The sequence below is a fragment of the Schistocerca cancellata genome, chromosome 6, assembly GCF_023864275.1.
Source record: "Schistocerca cancellata isolate TAMUIC-IGC-003103 chromosome 6, iqSchCanc2.1, whole genome shotgun sequence".
In the NCBI taxonomy this organism is placed as follows: domain Eukaryota; kingdom Metazoa; phylum Arthropoda; class Insecta; order Orthoptera; family Acrididae; genus Schistocerca; species Schistocerca cancellata.
Window position 1 is genome coordinate 273,053,131 of NC_064631.1, and position 23,234 is coordinate 273,076,364.

Sequence of the window (23,234 nt, forward strand, 5' to 3'; positions counted from 1 at the left end):
GTCATGTAGAGTGAAATCCCATTCAAAATTGGCCTGTGTGGCACATCGCTGAATAGAGGAATGGGGTTTGTGACCCAATTCTCTGCTGACAAACGACGAGCACCCACAACTTAGCTGCCACTTTGGCAAAGTTTTCTAATGAGTTCTAAAAATTCAGAAAAAGTGAGTTACTGCATGAAGAAACTGCAAATTTTACTGGGTATTTTCACACCTGGAAGCACACAAAAAATACCTTAGAAACTGGAAAATACAATTTTAAAAAGCATCACTCTTCATGAAAGACCCTTTATTTTCAGAACACAGAAGCATGTCGTAAGAAACACACCAACATCCATACCTGGCAAACCAGTGTGACAAGCCTGGTAGTTGGTACTTACAATTAACTACACACAGTGAAACCCCACTTTTGCACTTTTCAAGGGACGTCAAAAAATGGTGTAAAATGCGCGAAACTGTAAAATGTGGGAAATAACATTTTAAGCTGTAAAAGTTATGTATAGGATACCCCCTTGCATTTCCAAACTTTGTGGATGTTAAACAAGGGATGGAACTTAAATAGTGGCAACTATTTATTCACAACCGATACAAAAGAGTTACATGTTTGCACCTGTTACTGTCCTTCAAAGTAGTCACCAGCGTTGTGTAGAACCCATTGCCAGGCGAAGTATACCGTTAGCAGAGCCTGTTATGTTGATGGTGCAAATGGAGCTGTCTAAAGTTATGGTGATTCTCATGTACGACTATGATGGTGTTATCCTAACGCATTACATTTGGGGGCTGATGACCTCAGATGTTAAGTCCCATAGTGCTTAGAACCATTTTGAGCATTATGTTCCTCCACAGCAAACCGTCAATGCACAGTATTACTGTTCGTTTTTGGAGCATCACCTGCAACCAGCTTTGCGAAAGAAGCGGCGACACACTCTGTGCAACCCACCCATCATTTTGCAGGACAGTGCGCGGATGCATACAGTGCAAGCTGTGACTGCTCTGTTCGGTCGATGGGACTGGGAAGTACTGTACCATCCACCGTACTCCCCGGATTTAAGTCCTTGTGACTTTGATTTGATTCCGAAGATGAAGGAACCACTTCCTGGCATTCGCTTCAGATCTGTTCCAGAGATTAAACATGCAGTAGACCACTCCATTCACACCATCAACAGAACAGGCTCTGCTAATGGTATACTACGCTTTCCACATCGCTGGCAATGGGTTCTACACAATGCTGGTGACTACTTTGAAGGACAGTAACAGGTGCAAACATGTAACTCTTTTGCATCGGTTGTGAATAAATAGTTGCCACTATTTAAGTTGGAACCCTCGTATGTACATAACAGGCATCAAAAGACTTGTCAGGGGCTTGTTTATCATCTAATAAAGGTTTATTACCCAATAAAAACCTCTGATATAACTGGAACTGATAAGTATCTGGGAAGGAGGAATGTTTGACTCAATTTCATACATCATAATCAATGTTTTTGAAAGCCTGCAGCTGTCATCATTATTTAAGTAATGAAATACTGCACTAGTTACGTATTTTTTCATGCTTTGCACGGCGCATTTCAAGAATTTTTTTCACATTGACAAGTGCAAATATTTATATACATATCTTGTGTTCTGTTTGCATTTTTGTTCTATCTCTCTCTACTGTTATAGTCTTTTTGAGGTTACCAGGTACTGTCCCACTTTAGTTATGCAGAAAACCACACACACACAAATTATCACTCACATTGTTTGTGTAACATCGCAAAAAAATACAAACGTAAATACTGCACTTGACAACAAGAATAAATTCAGCATGAAAAAAAATATGTAACCGGCACTAAGTTTATACTAAAAATGTTTGGGTGACGCAAAAATGAATGACAGTGTCAACTAGTGCTACAAGTGGCCAAATGCCAAAACACGCTAAATATGTTTAGACAAAGGTGTCACGATCACAACAATCATGAAAGTGCGTTTGCACAGTATAGGCAATTTGGATGTGGCTGTGATTGGTCATAATTAGTGTTTGTATCGATATGCACTTAAAACCCATGAAATATGCGCAAAAACTCCTCGAAATATGCAGTTAAAATATGCTCTTACTGCCAGTATATGCCTTTAAATATGCAGCTAAAATTCTTTAATTATGCATTTCTCTTAGATAAATTCTTTAAAATATGCATCTTACATGGGGAAATTAATGAATAACCATCAAATATTTTCAATAATGGCTATAATTCAATGAATAAAATGAAGTACAACATAGGTACATGCATGATAAGTTTGGTAAATTCTAAAAATTAGTTTGTTTGGACTACCAACATTTTTTTTCCATATTCTCTACATGAAAATTTTGCTGTGGTCAGATAACAACATTTTCAGTCTCTCACCAATCGGACCTGGCCAACTCTTGCTCTGTGTCCTGAGTCCTTCGACGAGAGCCACTGCCTTAGTATCTCCCATGTTAAGAGTCTCAAGTTTCTCAGTTAGATCTGGAAGGCCACCCAATTGCGCTCAGATGGAAGATAGGCTGTGTAACATGCTGGAATTCTTCAGGGCATCCTTGGCTTTTCGTATGGCTAAATTTTCGCTATCTTCAAAGCCCTTTAGGGCCTGGAACAAGAAAGAAGTAATCTAGTGAATGTCGGTTTCAAGCTGAAAACTGCTGTACAGCGAAATAAGCTTAATATTAGAATTATATGTTGTGTTTGTTTTCTTTGCTTATTCAATTTATCCAGAAATACATATGCACCCATACCTCTTCAACTTTTCTGTGGTTGTCTGCAAAATAGTTCGCAGCTGAAATCCATGTTCCCCACCTCATTAAGACTGGCTCAGGTAGCAGAGGACAGTCAGGGAGAGCAGTCTTGGAAGCTCTCACTCTATTTGGTGCCTCGATGAAAACCTTCTTTGCTGAAGATATAAGGCTGTTGGCCTCTGGCAATGTGGTTCTGACCTCTTCAGCAACTCGATGGACGCCATGACCCAGACACGTGAGGTGAATAATTTTAGGGTAAAACACACAGAGAGACTCTGCGGCCTTCAGCATATATGCAGCACTGTCCTTCACAATGGCCAAAACCTTGTTCTCCCCACATTTCTGATCTTCCTTTCTCCATAGCACACTTGAAAGAAAATCAAAGGATTTTACAAATTTTACAATTTTTTTTTATTATTGGCTCAGTACATTATGTGAAAAACTAATTATTGGCTCGGGATATGATGTGAAAAACTGTGCTCTTATATTACCTATAATTTACTTTAAACTATTCAATATTGGTGAAACTTACACAATGCTTCCTGCATTGTGCATGCAGTCATGGCGTGTATCGTGTGTTCCACATCTTTGCACAGTATGAGGTGTCCTCATCCAGCCTCGTAAGCAGAGAGTTTTCCAACTGTGGCATGCACCACATACCGACAGCAAGAATCAGTGATTTCGTCAATGAATAGCCAGACTGGGGAATGGCCAATGTCTTCCTAATATTCTCCAGTGTCTGTAATAGAGAAACTAAATTAAAAAATACATGTAAACATGTGGACATTACACAGGAGACATACACATGAAAACAAACTATATCCGTTTTAGCTCCTACCTGTATTTTGACTGTCTTCTTATGTATATACATTGACCAAAATAGTAGTTATTTAATTTCCACAAAAAAGTTATATTCTTTAAAAATAAACTTGGTTTCTTTTCTTGCAGGGAACGTTCAGACACACTCTTCTTCTCAAGTCCTTTCTTCATTTGTCTTTTCCTTTCTTGAAAAACTTCACATACTTTAAGTTTAGTTTTTTTAAATTCAATTAACAATGTTCATTTTACAAAAATAACATTTAAACAAAATTTAAATTTATTTTTGGAGTTTTTTAAATTAATGACTATTATTTTGGCCCATGTACATACCAAATTATATCCATTGATTTTCACATACCTATGCTCATAGAAAGTACCTAAAACCCTTTTCATACAATGGGTCCACATAGTTCTTTCTGAGCGTTGACTCGTGAGGAATATCTTTTCCTGTTTATTTTTCAAGAAAGCCCTTAATCCTTCATTCTCCAACTTATTCAAGAAGATGTTTGCTTTTATTAAAGCCTCACAAAGATCTTAATTGAACTCATTTTTGTCGTCTATATGCTTCAAAAATGAGATGATCAGTGGTTGCTGTGAAGTTTTAACAATGTCTTGGTTACGTTGTTCTGGTGCTGAGATGTCTTTTTTATGCTGATCCAGTTGAAATTTTTTCTCATCCCTGACCTAAAGCATTGGAGAAGGGAATAAATATCAATAAGTACATGCAATTGTACAAAAATGCAAGAGAACAGTGTGTACCCACAAGATGGTCACTCAAAAAAGTGAATTAAGACTACAAATTGGAACATCTATCCTCTAACAACGTTTAACATTTTTCTTATTTGCAATAATGCTGAAGGTAATTCCTAAACGTTTTTATCTTTTTTTTTTCTTTTCTTTTGTACATAGAAAACATGCACGCAAATTTACGAATGAATTTAATAATTGTTTTAATTTCTTGGAAAAATTATCGAAAAAGAAAAAAAAATAAACTTACCTATTTTTCACATAGCTATATTATTTTTCCGTCCATTGTAAAAGCACAATTTCTCCCGATCCATTTCCGTAAATTATTGGTTTTTGGCCGGGGCGTATTCGTAATTTGAAGAAGGTAGCAAAGTGTCAATGTGAATAGCATGGAAACATACGCAAGAATGATTCATATTTCAAAATACCAACAATAATGAGTAGGGCAACACAAATACCGGAGCACGTGTCTACTCTGATAATCCATCTTGCAACACTGAACCATCACAAGTCCTTAGCATCCTTATCAGAGAGACTACCTAAATGGAAAAACAAGACTGTGTCCCTCCATAAGCTACCCACGTTTACCCTGAAAGGCTTTTATTCTGATGGATTGTCCCGTATTATCTCATTTTGGAAATTTATTGGTCTAATATTCTGGGAGGTTCTTGGGTTGCCAGGGAACTAAATTAACCTCAATATGACCTCTAAATATCAAAAATATGCACCTTTATGGCCGTTTCCTCTAAATATGACAATAGTATGCTCAAACGCTAAAAATACGCAAATATATGCAATTTAAATTTGAATTTAATATAATATCATAATTCGTAAAGACACAATACCAGGTACCATAAGAAAATGATATACAAAATCCGAACTCTAGTCATGATATCTTTATTCAAACAAACCTAGTTACTCCCATCAGCCACCATGCCAAGTAGAGCTTGGCAGCTGCGGCAGATATGGTACAAATTGTTCAAACTTTTACACATTTACCGGTTCAAATCCCTGGTGTCAAGAAACTTAACCACGTAATATTTGTAAACACTACTGGATGGCCAACATCATGCCAGCGTCATTTTTTTTCTGCACAAACAGTTTTTGTAACGCGTAAATCGCAGGAAAATTATAAATATGTTGACGCAAAATCGGGTCAAATTAATATTTTGGACATAGGAAATTTGACGTGAATGAAAAAAAAAATTGTAAACAGCAGGAAACCATTAATTCCAGGAATGTAAAACTGGGGTTATACTGTATAAGATTTTTTGTGTAAAAGGGAAATTCAGTTGAGTGCTTTATGCATTATGAGATAAAATTGTTGGCCAGTGCTTACCTTCAGAAGACTGGTGATAGACAGGTACAAAAGGGCCACACTACCTAGTTTTTGGAGCTAATAGTTCCCTTGTAGGGGAGAAGAGGTGGGGGGAGGGGTGAGAGGAGGGCTATGTTGGGAAATGTTAAAAAAGGAGGGCAGGTCACTCTGATCCCATGATGACAGAGAACCCAACATAACTCCCTCGCCAGCTAGGGAAATGTTGCTTCCGAAAGCTGCTTTGTGTGTCTCTTACAATTATATTTGTGTCCATCAGTGTTACTATACATTTAGTCTCCTGGATGTAAGTACTAGCAAGCAGTCCTATCTCATAATTTATTAGATTCTTTCCGTACTCCATTTGCGTATGGAATTATACAGTGAGTTAAAAGTCGTTGGATACCTCCTAATATCGTGTCAGAGCTCCCTTTGCCTGGCGTAGCGCAGCAGCTCGACGTGCCATGGACTCAAGCCTTTAAAGGCCCTGTACAGAAATTCTGAGCCATGCTACCTCTATAGCCATCCATAATTGTGGAAGTGTTGCTGGTGCAGGAATTTTGTACTCGAACAACCTCTCAATTATGTCCCTTATATGTCCAATGGGATTAATGTAGGGCAATCTGAGTGACCAAACTGTTAGTTCAAATTGTTCAGAATGTTCTTCACACCAATCGCGAACAGTTGTGGCCCAGTGATGAGGCACATTGTCATCCTTAAAAATTCCATTGTGGTTTGGTAACATGAATTCCATGAATGGTTGCAGGTGGTCTCTAAGTACCCAAACATAACCATTCCAAGTCTTTGATCAGTTCAGTTGGACCACAGGACCTAGTCCACTCCATGTAAACACAGCCTACACCATTATAGTGCCACTGCCAGCTTGCATAGTATCTTGTTGGCAACTTGGGCTTGTGGCTTCACAGAATCTGCACCACGCTTGAACCCTACCATTACCAACTGAAATCGGGTCACATCTGACCAGACCACAGTTTTCCAGTCATCGAGGAGCCAACTGATATGGTCACGAGCCCAGGCGAGGTGTTGCAGGCAATGTCGTGCTGTTAGCAGAGGCACTTGCATCGTTTGTCTGCTGCCATAGCCAATTACCACCAAATTTCTCTGCACTGCCCTAACGGATACATTCGTTGTACATCCCACATTGATTTCTGTGGTAATTTCATACGGTGTTACTTGTCTGTTAGCACTGACAACTCTATGCAAACGCTCCTTCTCTCAGTCCTTAAATAATGATTGTTGGCTACTGCATTGTCAGTGGTGTGTGGGTAGTGCCTGAAATTTGGTATTAAGAGTACACTCTTGATCCTGTGGATCACAGAATATTTAAGTTCTTATTGATTTCCGAAATGGAATTACGCATGCGTCTAGGTCCAATGACTATTATGCATCAAAAGTCTTTTCATTCCCATTGTGCAGCCATAATCACATTGGAAACCTTTTCGTGTGAATAACTTGAGTCCAAATGACAGTTCCGCCAATGCATTGCTCTTTTATACCTTGTGTTCACCATACTACCCCCTTGTATGTATATGCGTATTACTAGCCCATGACTTGTCACCTCAGTGTATGTGCTTAATTGCCTCTGTAAATACTATAATTATCTCAAAATTGTCTTCACAGTCCCTAAGGGACCAGCATATCGTGGGTCATAGTGTATTCCTAAACTTCTCACTTAAAGCTGGTTTCAGAAACTTCGTAAGTCTGTAGATGTCTTTGGATAATTGGTGTTTACCTTCAAGTGTCTGCCATTTTGAGTTTCCAGCATTTCCATTAGGTTCTTCCGTGAGCCCAACAAACCTGTGAATGTTTCTGCAGCAGTTCTTTGAATACATTCAACATTGCCTATTAATAGTATTTGACATGGCTGCTACACATTTAAGCAGTATTCTAAGATACCTTGCAGAGAGTATTGAAAGCAATCTCCTTTGCAGATGGATAGCATTTTGCCAGTATGCTACCAGTGAAGTTGAGTATGTCACCAGCCTTTCTCACAGTTGAGCCTACATGATAATTTCATGTCATATATCTACAAATTGCTACACCCAGGCATTTGTATAAGTTAAATGATTACAATTGTCTCATTGATAATGTAGCCATAGGATACAGCATTTCTGTATTTTCTGAAGTGCACAATTTTACATTTCAGAACATGTAAAACATTCATGATTGCACCATTTTTAAATGTTATCAAGATCTGTGCATTTTTTCAGAAATTAGACAACTACGCCATATGCAAAAAGCCTGAAGTTACTATTAAATTGTCTGCCATATCGTTGAAATATATGAACAGTGATGGTCCCAACGCAGATTACAGGGGAATGGTTGGTTGGTTGTTTCGGGGAAGGAGACCAGACAGCGAGGTCATCGGTCTCATCGGATTAGGGAAGGACGGGGAAGGAATTCGGCCGTGCCCTTTGAAAGGAACCATCCCAGCATTTGCCTGGAGTGATTTAGGGAAATCACGGAAAACCTAAATCAGGATGGCCGGACGCGGGATTGAACAGTCGTCCTCCCGAATGCGCTCGGTACAGGGGAATGCATGACATTAATTATACACCTGTCATCAAAGATAACAGGCTGTGTTCATCAAAAAATCCTGAGATTCTCTCAAATTTATTCATCCCCTGATGACCATATTTTAATTAATAACAGTATAGTACTGAGTCAAATTCTTTCAAAAGTTAAGAAACACCACAGCAACCTGGCTGCCTTGATCCATGACTTTCAGGATGTAATGTTTGAAAAGCACGAATTGAGTTTCACATGAACAATATTTTTAGAATCCATGCTTGTTGGCATCGAGGAGGTCATTCTGTTTGAGACACCTCATTACAGTTGATTTCAGAATACATTGTAAGACTCTTCAGCAGATGGATATCGGTGTCATAGGAGGGTAGTATTGAGGACCACTTCTGCTACCTTCTTGTAGCTGGGTGTGACTTACACTTTCTTCCAACTTCTAGTATTTTATTTGATTAATCGACAGTGTATTCTATTTAAAATTAGGCTAACTCACCTGCAAATTCTGTATAACATCTGATATGGATTCCATGAGGCCCCTGGAGCTTTGTTCAGTTTTAGCAGTTTTATCTGTTTTGCAACACCACTGACAGTAATATCTGTATTACTCATCTTTGCACTGGTGCAAGAATTGAACTGGAGCAGTTCTTGTGAAAATACCATTATTGCTTTTGCTTTGTTATCTCCAGTCTCAGTTTGTGTATCAGCCAAGAGTATTTGGACACATTAACATTAGTGCCACTGACAGCCTTTACATATCAACCGAAATTCTTGGAGTTTTTTGAGAGTTATTGTGATAAAGATTCTGCCATAGGACTAAATGTTTCAAGTTCCTCTTTGAGGTAGACATTGCTGCACCTTTATCCAGTGTACTAAAGATCTAAATCATTTTACAGTGTTTTAAGTTCCCCTCTGTATTTTGGTTCAGTATAAACATCCTCAGAGAGGTCAAATCTATTTGTTACTGTTAGATCTAATGTACTGGGTGTTTCATCACAGTGGTTACAAACTTTCAGGAGAGATTGAGTGCACCTAGATGATGGAAAATTACATAGCAAAGGATGGTTGGAAACACTTTCTTAGCACGGTAGTGATGACGTGAATCAATAGAAGGAAGGATACAAGCAGGGTAAGAAAACATGTTTATTTTGTAAAAACAAAAGCAGACAACAATAACTATCAAAGAAGGTGTTCGAAATTACGACTCTGAACCGTGATGCAGGCCTCACATTTCTGGTGCAAGAAATATCTGATCGCCTGGAAAATGCTGAGCATGACCCAGACTTCCCCAGCAGTTGCCATGATGCATGCAACAAGTTCCTCAGCACTGTTAATGGAGGTTTAATACACGAGTGTCTTGACATATCCCCAGAGGAAGTAGTTAAGGCAAGTGAGGTCTGGCGGTTTTGCTGGCCAGTACACTGGAGCATCCTGGCGGATCCAATGTTGATGATACCTTGCATTCGGATGATGACGCACATCAAGACTGTGGTATGTGGGGGACCATCATGCTGTAATCATATCGCAGAATGCATTTCAGCAGGTATGTGTGCATCGTCCAATAGCTGAAGCAATATTTGCTGAAGAAAGATGAGATAGGTTACACATGACAAATGCTGGGCACAATGTGCAGCCCAACTAGATGGTCAATATAATACTGGTCCATACAGTAACTGAAAATTGTCTGTGGACTGCACAATTCTTGTTGCGTCATATGCACATGGGTGTTGTGGAAGTTGGACATCTAACCCCCCCCCCCCCCTTGCGTCACCTCATCAGTGAAATAAATGGTGGCTGGAAAATGGAGATCTGTTGTATGCATCTTTAAATACCGCCGTGCAATTGCGACTTGTGGAGCAAAATGGTTTTCATCCAGTAGCTGCAGATGCAGGGTCTGTTAAGCTACAATAATTGCAAGTGCTCTTTAATAACTGCAGTAATTAATCTTGAAGAGACTAGTTTCTATTATAACAAAAGAAAAGCCTGGCATTAAATTTCCTGACTTCGTGAAATTAGTTGGAACTTTGATATTCGAACTTTCTTTTAGAGGCTGTGTTCCTCAACAAGCTCAAAAATCGGGCAATTTATGATGAATGCACCTGAGACAACATACTGCTATTGAAGGAGGAGAACATAGTATGGTATAACAGTTCCAGTCACTGCAAAACACTATTACACCACAGCAGTTGCCTTCAAGAGATTTGTTTGTGTTGCAATCCTACACTTTCAAACACTTCCGTAGAACAAACCGGTTTAACAAGTGAAAAAAAAAAAAAAAAAATTGCTGATTACATAAATAGCTACACTACAATTAAGGGGAAATGATTTTCAAACCGGATATTGCTGCTGAATTTTGTAGAATACACAACTGTAACTCACAGTAGTCGATTTACTATGTAATATGTTATGCACAACACTCTAAAAACCCCAAAAATATGTAAAAATATACCTCCATTCGCAAAGATGTACTTTAAAAGTAACTGGAAGGATTGTCTGCAGGACACTAATGCCAAAATTGTTTAAAGCACAAATGTAGATTACAACTAATGCTGCAGTACGAAACATGTAAGTAGATTTTAGTATTCAAAAATACACAATTTATCATGACACATGCACAAGTTTTGATTCAGTCAACTTATATAGCTCATTTAAATTTAATCTAAAATGTTGGAGTCTAGACCATCTATAAATGAAACTTACACACTTCATCACTATGTTGCAACATCTGACAAAGACCTCTTAGTGCAGTTTGAGAAATACAACTAACATAATTTAAAGGGTTGTGGTGTAAGACAGTCATATCCAATGGCAGAAAAGTTTGGTGATAATGTTGCACACTCAGATGAAATTGTATTACAGGAAGTACACTCATTTCAGAGTGGAAGTTGTGTAGAAAGCATCACTACAGATTTTTCTAGCATTTCTTATTGACTACAAATAATTTAATGGTTAAAGATAACTATTAACTGAATAGTAGATGGGCTGATAAGTTTAAAGGCACACAGACAAAAGTATTTTAGCTTTGGACACACACACACACACACACACACACACACACACACACACACACACACACACACACACACACTCTCTTCTGTGCAACTACATTATCCCTGCACATCGTTATTTGCATCATACTAGGACTTTCCATTACCATATTTAAAGCTTACTAGTGTTCCAACAGTGGAAGATCTGAGATTGAATAACAAGTGTATAAATTAGGCTACTGTTCACTACATACAGGAGGCCTTAAGTGGCAGGTAGTCACATTTAGTTCGATAATGTCCAGTAGTCTAACTTTAAATGTGCCTTTCTGCCACTCAAAACACGTTTGTGGTGAGTAGCAATCTACCCAATTTACAATGTGTGCTGTTATTCCACTTGTCTGACAAGATTTATTTTCTCTAGTTAGTTTTACATTGTTAGAACAAGTATTGTTTTTCTACATTTTCTAATGTGCTTAAACATTCAAAACGCTTGTTGACTGTAATTTTTGTGGCGTAACTACTAGCCTTACTTTACTTTAGTTTTTCAGTAATATATTAGTCTGTTATATACATAATATTGCATACATTTTATTTTTAAAAAAATTCTTTGTAAAACTTATACACATCTCACGTCAGTATTTCTGTATTTATAGTGAAGGCTTTTCCTTGTCACTCAAGAATTTTCACTTGTAGTCAACATATCAGAACTGTGTTTACTTTAACATAACAGTTTTAAGTCATGCCAAAAAGCATATCTCATCTATTAGTTCAGTTTTTGTGAACTTCCATAAGTGTACCACCTATATCCATTGAAGTATAAGAGTAGTTTAAGATGCAGATGTAAGAATACTTCTTTTAAATATAACACTAAAGTAATGCTTGCCAATTTTTGTTACAGGTGAAAATAATTATGGCCACCAACCGTCCAGATACTCTCGACCCTGCCCTGCTAAGGCCAGGCCGCCTTGACAGAAAGATTGAGATTCCTCTTCCTAATGAACAGGCACGCCTTGAAATTCTTAAGATACATGCTGGACCAATTGCAAAACATGGTGAAATTGGTCAGTGTTTCTTAGCTGTATTATATATCACCTAGTTTATTCCATATGGTTGTCTACATAAGGATGTCATTCATGTGCATTACTTCTTTACTAGTTGTCTGTATATTCTGGGAATTTTTGCACTTTCATTTATTTTTGAACCCATCTTGTTCAAGGGAAAAGACAAGGATTCTATGAAAATCACCTTGGCTGTGGGCTATTCAAACAGATTTTACTATTCCGCATATATGAATGGCACATGCTTATTAAATACCACATTCTGTGCAAATATGAGTCGCAAAGTAACTTTAATATACAGAGGACATTTAGCAATGGCTTTGTCATTTCTTATTGAAGAGTTCATTTGGTTTGTCATCAGTTAGTTGTGGTAATAATACACTGGGTTTATATCAAGGTTGAATCAGACATATTGATTACAGTAATAAAACTGCCTTAAGTAACTCTAGATATTTCTATATCACAATCTGGTGGTGATGAGTGTTTATGCGGATCATTATGCATGACCTATATTAGAGCTATTGCTGTCTTTCATTGTCTAGTATTTTATGTAGGCCCATTACATTATGAATATATTTTGTGTTTCTGTGCACACTAAATTACAAGATGTTAGTCGACTTGTTTACATGTAAATCATGCCAACATAATTTTCATGTCTCCCTTCTGACCTTACACTATTGTTTTAATAACAAAACAGGCACTCTGGATGGAACGTTGTTGTAATAAGTCACAAAGTTTATTTTACATTACAAATATAGTACTAAGAGATTTTGTAAAATTTGTTGAGTCCAGTATATTTTTGTTGTGAAGTATCTGGATTTTTGTAATGGTTGATAACATTTTCCAGAGCAAATATACAGTCCAATACTTCAATGTAACCGATATGTGGTAAAATGATCAATGTGCTGCACATCACTTGGAGTCAGTTGTGACATTTTTTGATAGGGAATTGTGTTGACACTACGTATCAAAGATTCATGAAGAAATTTTTCTTCCAAGTGGCCATGCCGAACTCTTGCCTCCATTTTGCAAGTCATAAAAACTTGCATTTATATTACAACAAGAATACTTCTACTATACACTCTTGAAGGTACTAAGGCTTTCTATAAGTCCGTGCATTGTTAGATTTTCAAGCTTGTTCCTTATGACATAAAATAATGTTGCTGGCATTCTAATTTCTATTAATAGTGTAATTACTATGGTATAAATGTTGCTATAATTCTACTTTCAAGTGTGTGCGTGTTTAGTATTCTATATGGTGGATAAAATAAAACTGGCCTGGAAAATATTTGCAAAAGGATATCACAGGGTTGTCCCTTGTTAATGAACATCACAGCAGATGCTGGAAATGGTCACTGTCGACATTGATGCAGTGCCGTGTGCTCAGTTTATCAATCTGCGAGACACATGTAGCAACTCTGCGTGAGGGATAGCAGCAGTTGCGTTTTGAATGTTCTGATGTAGCTCTTCAGTGTGTGAGGATTATTTTAGTATGTCTGATGGCTCAGTTTGCCACGCAAGTAAAAATCTCAGGGCCAGATAGTTCTCTTCACCTTGTGCAGTCGCGACAAGGTTGTCAAGGCTGGGTGTGCTTCTGCTCCATCTTGCTGAAAATATCTGCACTATCATTCATCTTCTGTAAACTGATCCCCATATAGAGTAAACTGATTCTGAATACCAGTTAGCATTAACGGTATGGTGAAAGAATCATGTTGCACTGCAAAGCAACAGTTCTTCGTAATAGCGATGGGGATTTTCGGATTGCATAATGGCCCATGTTCTGGGAGTTCACATACCCTGATAGGCTGAACCAGGCCTCATCTCAAGATATGAAAAACTGAGGAATCAAAAGTAATGATTCCACTTCACTCAGAAACTGTAGTCAGAGCTCAAGACAGAAAAGATCGTCTGGACGCTTTTGACTTGTGCACAACATTAAATTTCTAAGTATGCAGATGCAGGTTGTTTTTTGATAATAGTTCAGTGTAAGAATCTTTTAATTCCCACTTGCACAGATAAACTGTGTTGAGATTTCATCAGACTTTGTTCCAGGCTTCCCTTCACTTGAGTTGTTTTCTGGTGTTTGAAGTCTTTTTGGACAGTTGCAGTTTTTATTCTTTGCAGAGCTTGTTTCACACCATTGTGTTTATAAGTTTTGCATTGCAGACATTTTTTTGTAGGTCTTGACAAAATATTTCTAGTCTTCAACTATTGTATACATAGTTCCACACACATTTTCCACAAATTGTGCAAAACTCCTGACAGTGAACACAAACTGGTTTATTGTGAGCACCATTTTGTGTAGCATTCAGCTGATCACTAAACATGTTTGCTACTCTCTCAGTTGTATGCGATTATGCATTGTGAGAAATTCAAACATAACTTGCAAAAATAATTGTATGTTGCTATGGCATTGGAGATTGCAGTATTAGAGAGTAGATGTTATCCATTAAAATCTGTCCTCAGCAATCCATTCTCATGATAGTTTATCTGTTTTTCAGTTTCAAATTCAGCACTCTGCAGCTTCTACACTAGGTGTCACGGTTGGTCAGTGAAATCAAAACATTCCAGTTCATTGTTTCTCATTTATTACTGTCACACTGCTGAAACAACATGGGCGTGTACCAGCACCTCCTTCCCCCGTCCCCAAGAAACCTTAAGCAGGCGCTTCAGAAATACTGAAATGTTTGATTTAAGGATCTTGATCTAATGCTGTCATTAATTATGTAGCAAATAGCAGTACCAGTTGTCTCTTGTAGTATGATTATCTGATAAGCAGTGTGTTTTACACTGGCCTTCACTGTACGTCCCACTTACTTATAAGGAAAAACAGATATATTTTAAAATACTTTATCACCACATAAGAAAAACTATTAATACATAAAATTTTTATGTTCTAGATTATGAAGCAGTGGTGAAGTTATCTGATGGTTTCAATGGAGCAGATCTGCGGAATGTATGTACAGAAGCTGGTCTTTTTGCTATCAGAGCTGAACGAGAATATGTTATACAGGAGGACTTCATGAAAGCTGTGAGGAAAGTAGCAGATAACAAAAAGCTGGAATCAAAGTTGGACTATAAGCCTGTGTGATTTTTTTATTCAATACAATTATTCTGCTTACTGTGTGTTAGCGTATTTTTTTTTTCGATTTTGTGTTCAAATACAATGAAAAAGTAAAACTTTTAACCACATACATTGTGATTAATCTCCCACGTTGTTCCTTCAGGTGATTTTATCGTTTGCTTTTTTTGTTACAGTGCAGATGTTTCACATTCAATAAATTATCATTTTTATTAAATTCAAGTAATATTTGTCATTATTCTGTTTTATACACATCAAAGTAACACAGTACATGATATCTATATAAGATCCAACTGATACTTAACTCAATTAATTATATAAGTTGAACTAAAACTTAGACAATACCCTGCACGATTTACTCCAATTAGGTAAAAAGTTCTTTCTTGGTTAATTTTTTGTAACATTTCAGAGGCCTTGTTATTTAGTAGTACTGTCATTACTTTACTGTCTTTGTACATCCAGGTAAGAAGTAGAAAAAGGTATAAAGACGGCTGTGCATAAATTCCAAATACTGCAAAATACAAAGAGAACGAAGTCATAGCTGACATTATGATATTACTGTCAAAATGAGTCCCTCGGGAATACCAAAAAATGTTTTAAATAAGGAACAATTGTTTACTTGAATTTTATAATCTATTTTTTATGCCCAAAGATATTTCGTGCTGTGTCAAAGGAAAATTCAGTCGAGAAAACCAATTAATTATGAGACAGAGTTACTGGCCAGTGCTTGTGCACTGGAGGCAAAAGTTTAGTAATGCCAATCAGCATATAAAAGTGATTACATTATCCTATTTTTTTGGAACTATAAATTCCTTCTTTGGGGAGGAAAAGGGGATAATGCAGGGCAAATTAAAAGGCATGCCACTCAAATCATAGGTTGAGAAGAAGCAGAACAAGGGTAGTGTGTGTATTGGCAGTATTAAACATTATACTTCCTGAAGGTAAATCCTGGCCAGCAATCCTGTCCATACTTAATAACTAGTGCTGTGTTGTTCTCACTATATTTAAATTCTTTCCACCTTCTTTGACCCTTAATATTCACAAATTTTATTTTTTATTAATATGGTTATCTTCAAAATTAAATAAATAATTATTAGTAATATTTGTGGCACAATGCACTTCATGTTACAAGCTGTTGATGCATTACCGACTGGAACATATGGCAGATACCAAATGAATACCTTAAAAAAGGTTGGTCTTGTAGGAAGTACCCAGGTTATCTAAAATATGTCTTTTTAAGCTATAACTTGTCCATATTGATATGTACAGTGGAACCTCGCATAATGAGCATAATTCATTACAGAATTTTACTCGTGGAATAAAACACTCGTCAACCAAAAAAATTTATCTCAGATGAATTAATGTAAAATATGATAATGGATTCCCTACAAGAAAGTACTAAAATCTTTAACTTATTCATGTCATTTATTCAAAGAAAATTATATTCATGATACATAACTAATTCTTTTTTACTAGGAAGCTATATAATCATTTGTTTCTGCTAATGCTTCAACACTTAGCAAAAATGCAATGCAGCATTGTCAAATTTGGAATGATTTTTTTTCATTGTGTGATGAAACCGATTTTCACACTTTCAGCATTTCTCTTATTGTGCCAGATTGCTGCTTTGCTGTTACTGCCGTCTCCTCTTCCTCTTCCACCTCTTTTTCTGAAGAACTCCTCTCCATAACTTCCTGCTGTGAAACACACTGCAACTCCATAAGTTCTTCATTTCTTGGCTGTGATCTTCCACAAGTTCATTGTTATCCCCTTCTAGTCCCATGCTCTTGGCCAAAGACACAATCTTGTTGACTACAGGCTCCACAGGTACTGACTCAAATGCCTCAGTCACACTTGACAACACACTCTGGCCAAAGCTTGTTCCAAGCAGAAGGGATAGTTCTCTTTGTGACACCTTCCAATGCCTTTTCGATCATCTTGATGCAGGCAACGATGTCGAAGTGATATTTTCAGAACTCTCTGCGAGTGAGATGGGTAGCTTCAGTCAACTCAAAGCAATGTTCTAAGAGTGCTTTAGTGTGAAATAATCTGCCGGTCCATAGGCAGGAGTAATGGAGTTGTTGGGAGGCAGATAAATCCTCAGAATCTACGGCCATCTTGAAGTTGCTGATGATGTTCTCTGCTGCCTTTGTGTCTGAGCTAGCTGCTTCGTCGTGCCTCATAATGCTGTGGATGCCAGTTCTTCTCTTAAACTTCTCGAATCACCCACAGCTTTCTTTAAACACTTCTGCCCCTGATGATCCTTGCAGCTTATTAACAAGGTCGGCAAAAATCATTCTTGACACCTCACAAATGATGATCCCATTAATAGTGTCACCTTGCTTTTCATTTATCCATATAAGGAGCAACCTTTAGACACTGTCCAGAATTCGAAACTATTGTTTAGACACTCCTGTCACTCTCCTTAATCTTGTTCTTGAGAATAGTGCAACTAGTTGATGTAGACCGATTGTATGTGCGTGCTAAATCAGCAGTGCTTACACAACATTAAAGTTTTTCAGGGATTTTGTGTTTAATTTCTATTGTCATTTTCTTTCATTATGGTAGTCTTTTTGCGGTTTTATCTACAGGGACATTTCTACAAAGGTTTATTAAAATTTGCACACAAAAAACACTGTGATCACAAGCTGCACTAAGATGGCAGCAGAAAGAGCGCTAAATCCAAACTGCTATGTGTACTAAAGACACTGTTCATATGCTGCTGCCAACAATGAAAGGTGTTCATATTGTTGAATGTTTCGTGTGCTGCACACGAACGGCTGGTGACGTCACACTAAATTGTCATCAAACATTATGCGAAACATCGCTCGTTAAGAGTGTCATTTTCTTAAGGTTGTTTTGCTCGATTTGCAGATTACATGTTATGGGAGGTGCTTATTAACAAAGATACCACTACAGTTCAAATTTTCATTATGTTAAGATCTTCTTTGCTTTCTGATATTAATGATAGTGTTCAAACGAGATATACAGATGAAACTTCCATTCAGCTGTCTTTATTGTGCATAAAAAAACTGGAAAACTGATTTTTTATTTAAATACATAAGAAAAAATGATTTATTTTCTTAAATTATTCATTGACACACTATCCTTGCTCAGCCACTACTTACCTGTGCCTGTGCACATCTGGCTCGTCAGATGTAAATACCTTGTTTACAGTTATTAGTTCAAACTGCCGCTGTAGTTACTGTGCTGACATGGCTTAAATGCCAGGAATGAAATCTATCCTGGAATTTTTGGGATGGACAGTGCATATTATAGTGGTGTAGGTTATGGTCCCAGGTATCATCCCTTGCAGTCATTCACAGGGTTCGGCCTTCTTTGTGACCAATTGACCACCCCCCCCCCCAAAAAAAAAATAAATAAAAAATAAAATAAAATATAATTCTTGTGAACTACTAGAGCCTTAAAAGTACTGTCAAGTTACGGAATGGTACAATAGTGTAGGGATTAAGTTATTTGGTTGGTATGCTGAAGTTGAGTTAATCCTGTTATCCCACCTCCCCAATCTTTATTGAAGTGATTGTATCCATTATTGTTATTGAATTCTTTGGTTGAAACACAATAACTTCTTTCTAACTCATGTCACATCAGTTTAATCATCATATATTTGCTTGTTCTCATTTTTTTATTTTTGTCTATGTGATTTTAATTATTTTTAATTATCTCTTGCAATATTTAAAGGTTTAATACTGATACAACAGTTTAAAAAAGATGAAATAATCTAGTTGTATTGCTTGTGCAAAGGTGTCAAAAATTTAGTTTTCATTACGAGATGTAAGTTTTATTGGGTGGTAATCATTGTACAAATGTTTGAACATAAATTGTTCTTGCACCCTGGACAAAAAAATGCAGACAAAGACTTTAATGAAAGAGTGCAGAGGTAATGGAGGACAGAAATATGAAATGATTAAAAGAAATTGCAATGAAATAAATACATAAAAAAAACATCTTTGTCAGTGATTCTAACTTGAAAAATGAGGGGAAATAGAAAAGTAAATATGGTGAGTTACAGCAAAGTTTTAGAAATGAAAAAATGTTTAAATATAATTAATTAAAATATAACTTATGGCCCAATTATTTTGATAAGACAGGACTCAAACCCATAACCTTTAGCTTACCCATCAAGTAACTAGTACTGCTATGCTGCAATGCTGTTCTGCAATTTAAGGCTACTTTAAAGGCTGTAGTAGATAGCAAAAAATTCTGAAATTATTTTTTGTCAGTTACTCACAAATGACAACAACTGTGAATGGCTACAGAGTGCTTGATACCAGGTATCCTACCCTTCCATCATATATGTGGTTTGAAAAGTTGATGCCATCCCAAGGGATCACCCCTTATAGTCTTCAGCTAATTGTGCAAATGTACATGCGCATGCCGCCCCCCCCCCCTTGCGCGCGCGCACACACACACACACACACACAGCACATTTATCCAAGTTTTCTAAAATGTATTTCCTTCTTCCTCAGAGAGAAAAAAGGAAATGGTAGAAAAAGAGGAGCGGATCACTCACAGGGGAAGCCCCTCGCACCCCCCCACAGATTTAGTGGTAACATGGTCATTAGAAAACTGAACACAGATTAAGCATGAAAACACGACGAAGGTGCACTGGACTGTAAAAAACAAAATAGAAATGGTGAATGCTCCAAGCTCAACAAATGAAACATCGAGTAGAGTAAAAGTGCTGTGATGTTGTGGTTAAGTGGTCACGGTGTGGGACTGCAAAGCGGGCGAGCCAGGTTGTAAACCCCCTCATGCTATTTATTTATTTATTCCACAATTTTATGCAATGTCCAACCAGTCATTGAAATGTTTCTTCTATCTGTAGTCTTGGCAGTTGTCACACTATATGTTGGTTATAGAATTCGTCTTGTGGTAAGAGTACATTACCACCACAAGTAAATGTGATGAATAGTGAGAACAGGTGAGATACCATGCAGGCTTGTCACAGAAAAGAAAACAACATATAAACCAATGTGAACTATATTACAACAATGGAATTGAAGAGTCAAAAGTTCCAAAACAGAATGCAACTTCAAAAATGTCAAAATCATATGTTTTGACAGAACACACAGAAACTGTGTGATTGTGAAACTGTTGCATTTATTTGTTGCAGCTTATGTGACGAACTATTGTTTTCATCATTTCCTTGGGAGTGATCACATCCACATTCATACAAACACCTAAATGGGGCAAGGAGGCACATCTCACTCACTCACATACAAATTAGATCCTTTCATATGACACACATACTGTCACTAATGCTGTGTATGGCACACCAGACATATTTTCAGGCGGAGGATTTGGTTGACTTGTAACCTTGTCATCAAATGTTTGCATTTCCCTTACAGAAGCCACTTACTTTTGACTGTTAATAGAGTAGTTGTGTAGAATCAACTTTCATTACGGGTGCCTTGCTGTTGCAAACGGATGTTACACCACAATGCAGACAAAGACTTTACTCAATATCGCATTTGTTAAGCTTAGACCGTTCACTATTTCCATTATTATTATTATTATTATTATTATTATTATTATTTCCCCACGGTTCAGTACACCTTCTTCCTGTTTTCATGCTTGATCTGTGTTAAGTTTTTTGATGGACTGTCCACTGGGGCCTCTTACCACTAAATCTGAGGGAGGTGTGATGGGGAGTTTCCCTTGAAAGCGACGCACCTTTAGTGAGGATAGGGGAGAATCTCAAACTAAGGTCATAATGACCTGCCTCTCGTTTTGAAGCTACCCCTCTTTTCTCACTGCTCATGGAGCTAACAGTTCCAAAAGCTAGGATAGCATTTTCTACTTTGATAAATGCACATTGTTAGTACTTTAAATTTTGCTTTTTTAAGGTAAATGCTGGACTGCCTTTCAATCTCCCTGCAATTTTTCAGTGTTCTCGACTGCAGTTTCTTCTAAATACAATGTACTGGAAACATAATTTGTGAGGGGGAAAACTTAAAACTTCTGCAACAAGTGATCACCATTGTAAAAAAGGTTGGTGGAAAAGCATTCCAATGGTGTCCATGCAGCAGATAAGCTTCACTTACAAAAAAGAACTGCAGGGGGAAATTTTGGTAATTTCCCACTTTCCTCCCACCATATTTGTTTCAAATCCTTTGTTTCCTAATAAGGCTTTCGACATGCAGATTTTTTGAGTGCTGTGATGCATCTCGTGTAGAAAATGGTTAGCCAAAAACTATCCTCTGTCAACATCTGCATATGTGAATATGCAGAACTGTTTTGCATGATGTGAAGGCAGGGAACAGTAGGGTAAATGCCACGCAACTCACTGATGCAAATCCATGTGATCTCTCCTAATTGTCATTAACCAAGGGGAAGACAAGCGTGTACCTTTTGCAATTATTAAAATATGGACATAATACAGTAAACAAATGAGAATAACTTAAAATAATAAAAAACAACAGCTATAGTCCATGAATGAAGTTTTTTGTAGCGCGCACACACAGATAAGTCACCATATGAAGACAGCAAAATACATAGGTTATAAGAAATTATGGCAGCACTCTCCAGTTGTAGCAGTATCAACTTCTGTAGCAAAGTCTCTTTCACCATGAAGAGTATAGACCATTTTAAAAGTCAGGATTTTGTATCTGAAAAGGCTGCTCTTCGCTTCGACAACCACATCAGTTATATGAAACTGGCATTGCTTGATGCATTTACCAAGCAAGGAGAAGGAATTTTACATACAAGTTAACATCTGAAGTAAAACACAAAAGGTGCATGAATCATTTAAGTACAAAACAGGCCAAAATTAACTGGGTATTTCACATGACCCCCCATGAACCATGGACCTTGCCATTGGTGGGGAGGCTTGCGTGCCTCTGCGATACAGATGGCCGTACCGTAGGTGCAACCACAACGGAGGGGTATCGGTTGAGAGGCCAGACAAACATGTGGTTCCTGAAGAGGGGCAGCAGCCTTTTCAGTAGTTGCAGGGGCAACAGTCTGGATGATTGACTGATCTGGCCTTGTAACATTAACCAAAACGGCCTTGCTGTGCTGGTACTGCGAACGGCTGAAAGCAAGGGGAAACTACAGCCGTAATTTTTCCCGAGGACATGCAGCTCTACTGTATGATTAAATGATGATGGCGTCCTCTTGGGTAAAATATTCCGGAGGTAAAATAGTCCCCCATTCGGATCTCCGGGCGGGGACTACTCAGGAGGACGTCGTTATCAGGAGAAAGAAAACTGGCGTTCTACGGATCGGAGCGTGGAATGTCAGATCCCTTAATCGGGCAGGTAGGTTAGAAAATTTAAAAAGGGAAATGGATAGGCTAAAGTTAGATATAGTGGGAATTAGTGAAGTTCGGTGGCAGGAGGAACAAGACTTTTGGTCAGGTGATTACAGGGTTATAAATACAAAATCAAATAGGGGTAATGCAGGAGTAGGTTTAATAATGAATAAAAAAATAGGAGTGCGGGTTAGCTACTACAAACAGCATAGTGAACACATTATTGTGGCCAAGATAGACACAAAGCCCATGCCTACTACAGTAGTACAAGTTTATATGTCAACTACCTCTGCAGATGATGAAGAAATAGATGAAATGTATGACGAGATAAAAGAAATTATTCAGGTAGTGAAGGGAGACGAAAATTTAATAGTCATGGGTGACTGGAATTCGTCAGTAGGAAAAGGGAGAGAAGGAAACATAGTAGGTGAATATGGATTGGAGGGAAGGAATGAAAGAGGAAGCCGCCTTGTAGAATTTTGCACAGAGCATAACTTAATCATAGCCAACACTTGGTTCAAGAATCATAAAAGAAGGTTGTATACCTGGAAGACTCCTGGAGATACTAAAAGGTATCAGATAGATTATATAATGGTAAGACAGAGATTTAGGAACCAGGTTTTAAATTGTAAGACATTTGCTGGGGCAGATGTGGATTCTGACCAC

The 23,234-nt window shown here is 37.5% G+C and overlaps 2 protein-coding genes across 3 annotated transcripts in view; one reads left to right on the forward strand and one right to left on the reverse strand.

Moving 5' to 3' along the window:
• The window catches only part of LOC126191237 (26S proteasome regulatory subunit 10B), a 58,522-nt gene extending 43,008 nt beyond the window's left edge, over nucleotides 1–15,514 (forward strand). Inside the window, exons 8-9 of the mRNA XM_049932041.1 lie at nucleotides 12,051–12,213; nucleotides 15,111–15,514. Of these exons, the coding sequence (XP_049787998.1) occupies nucleotides 12,051–12,213; nucleotides 15,111–15,301 (354 nt within the window). The 3' untranslated portion in view covers nucleotides 15,302–15,514. The remainder of the gene's footprint in view (nucleotides 1–12,050; nucleotides 12,214–15,110) is intronic.
• On the reverse strand, nucleotides 2,309–4,050 carry LOC126191238 (uncharacterized). 2 transcript variants are annotated; one of them, XM_049932043.1, is made up of 4 exons: nucleotides 3,921–4,050; nucleotides 3,276–3,482; nucleotides 2,744–3,110; nucleotides 2,309–2,598 (listed from the first exon to the last, which is right to left on the reverse strand). In XM_049932043.1, exons 2-4 carry the CDS (start codon nucleotides 3,353–3,355, stop codon nucleotides 2,500–2,502), a joined length of 546 nt encoding a protein of 181 aa, XP_049788000.1. In that variant the 5' UTR covers nucleotides 3,356–3,482; nucleotides 3,921–4,050; the 3' UTR covers nucleotides 2,309–2,499. The 2 variants fall into 2 exon arrangements, with proteins under 2 accessions (XP_049788000.1, XP_049788001.1); XM_049932044.1 differs by lacking the exon at nucleotides 3,921–4,050 and having other exon boundaries at nucleotides 3,276–3,569.
• Nucleotides 15,515–23,234: the final 7,720 nt, after the last annotated feature.

Bases quoted from the DNA above. Each gene is read 5' to 3' on its own strand.
- LOC126191238 (XM_049932043.1), bottom strand. From the start codon at position 3,355: ATGAGGACACCTCATACTGTGCAAAGATGTGGAACACACGATACACGC. The intron at 3,111-3,275 runs GTAAGTTTCACC...TTTTCTTTCAAG, and splicing joins CACAATGCAGGAAGCATTGT to TGTGCTATGGAGAAAGGAAG. The intron at 2,599-2,743 runs GTATGGGTGCAT...TTCTTGTTCCAG, and splicing joins ACCACAGAAAAGTTGAAGAG to GCCCTAAAGGGCTTTGAAGA.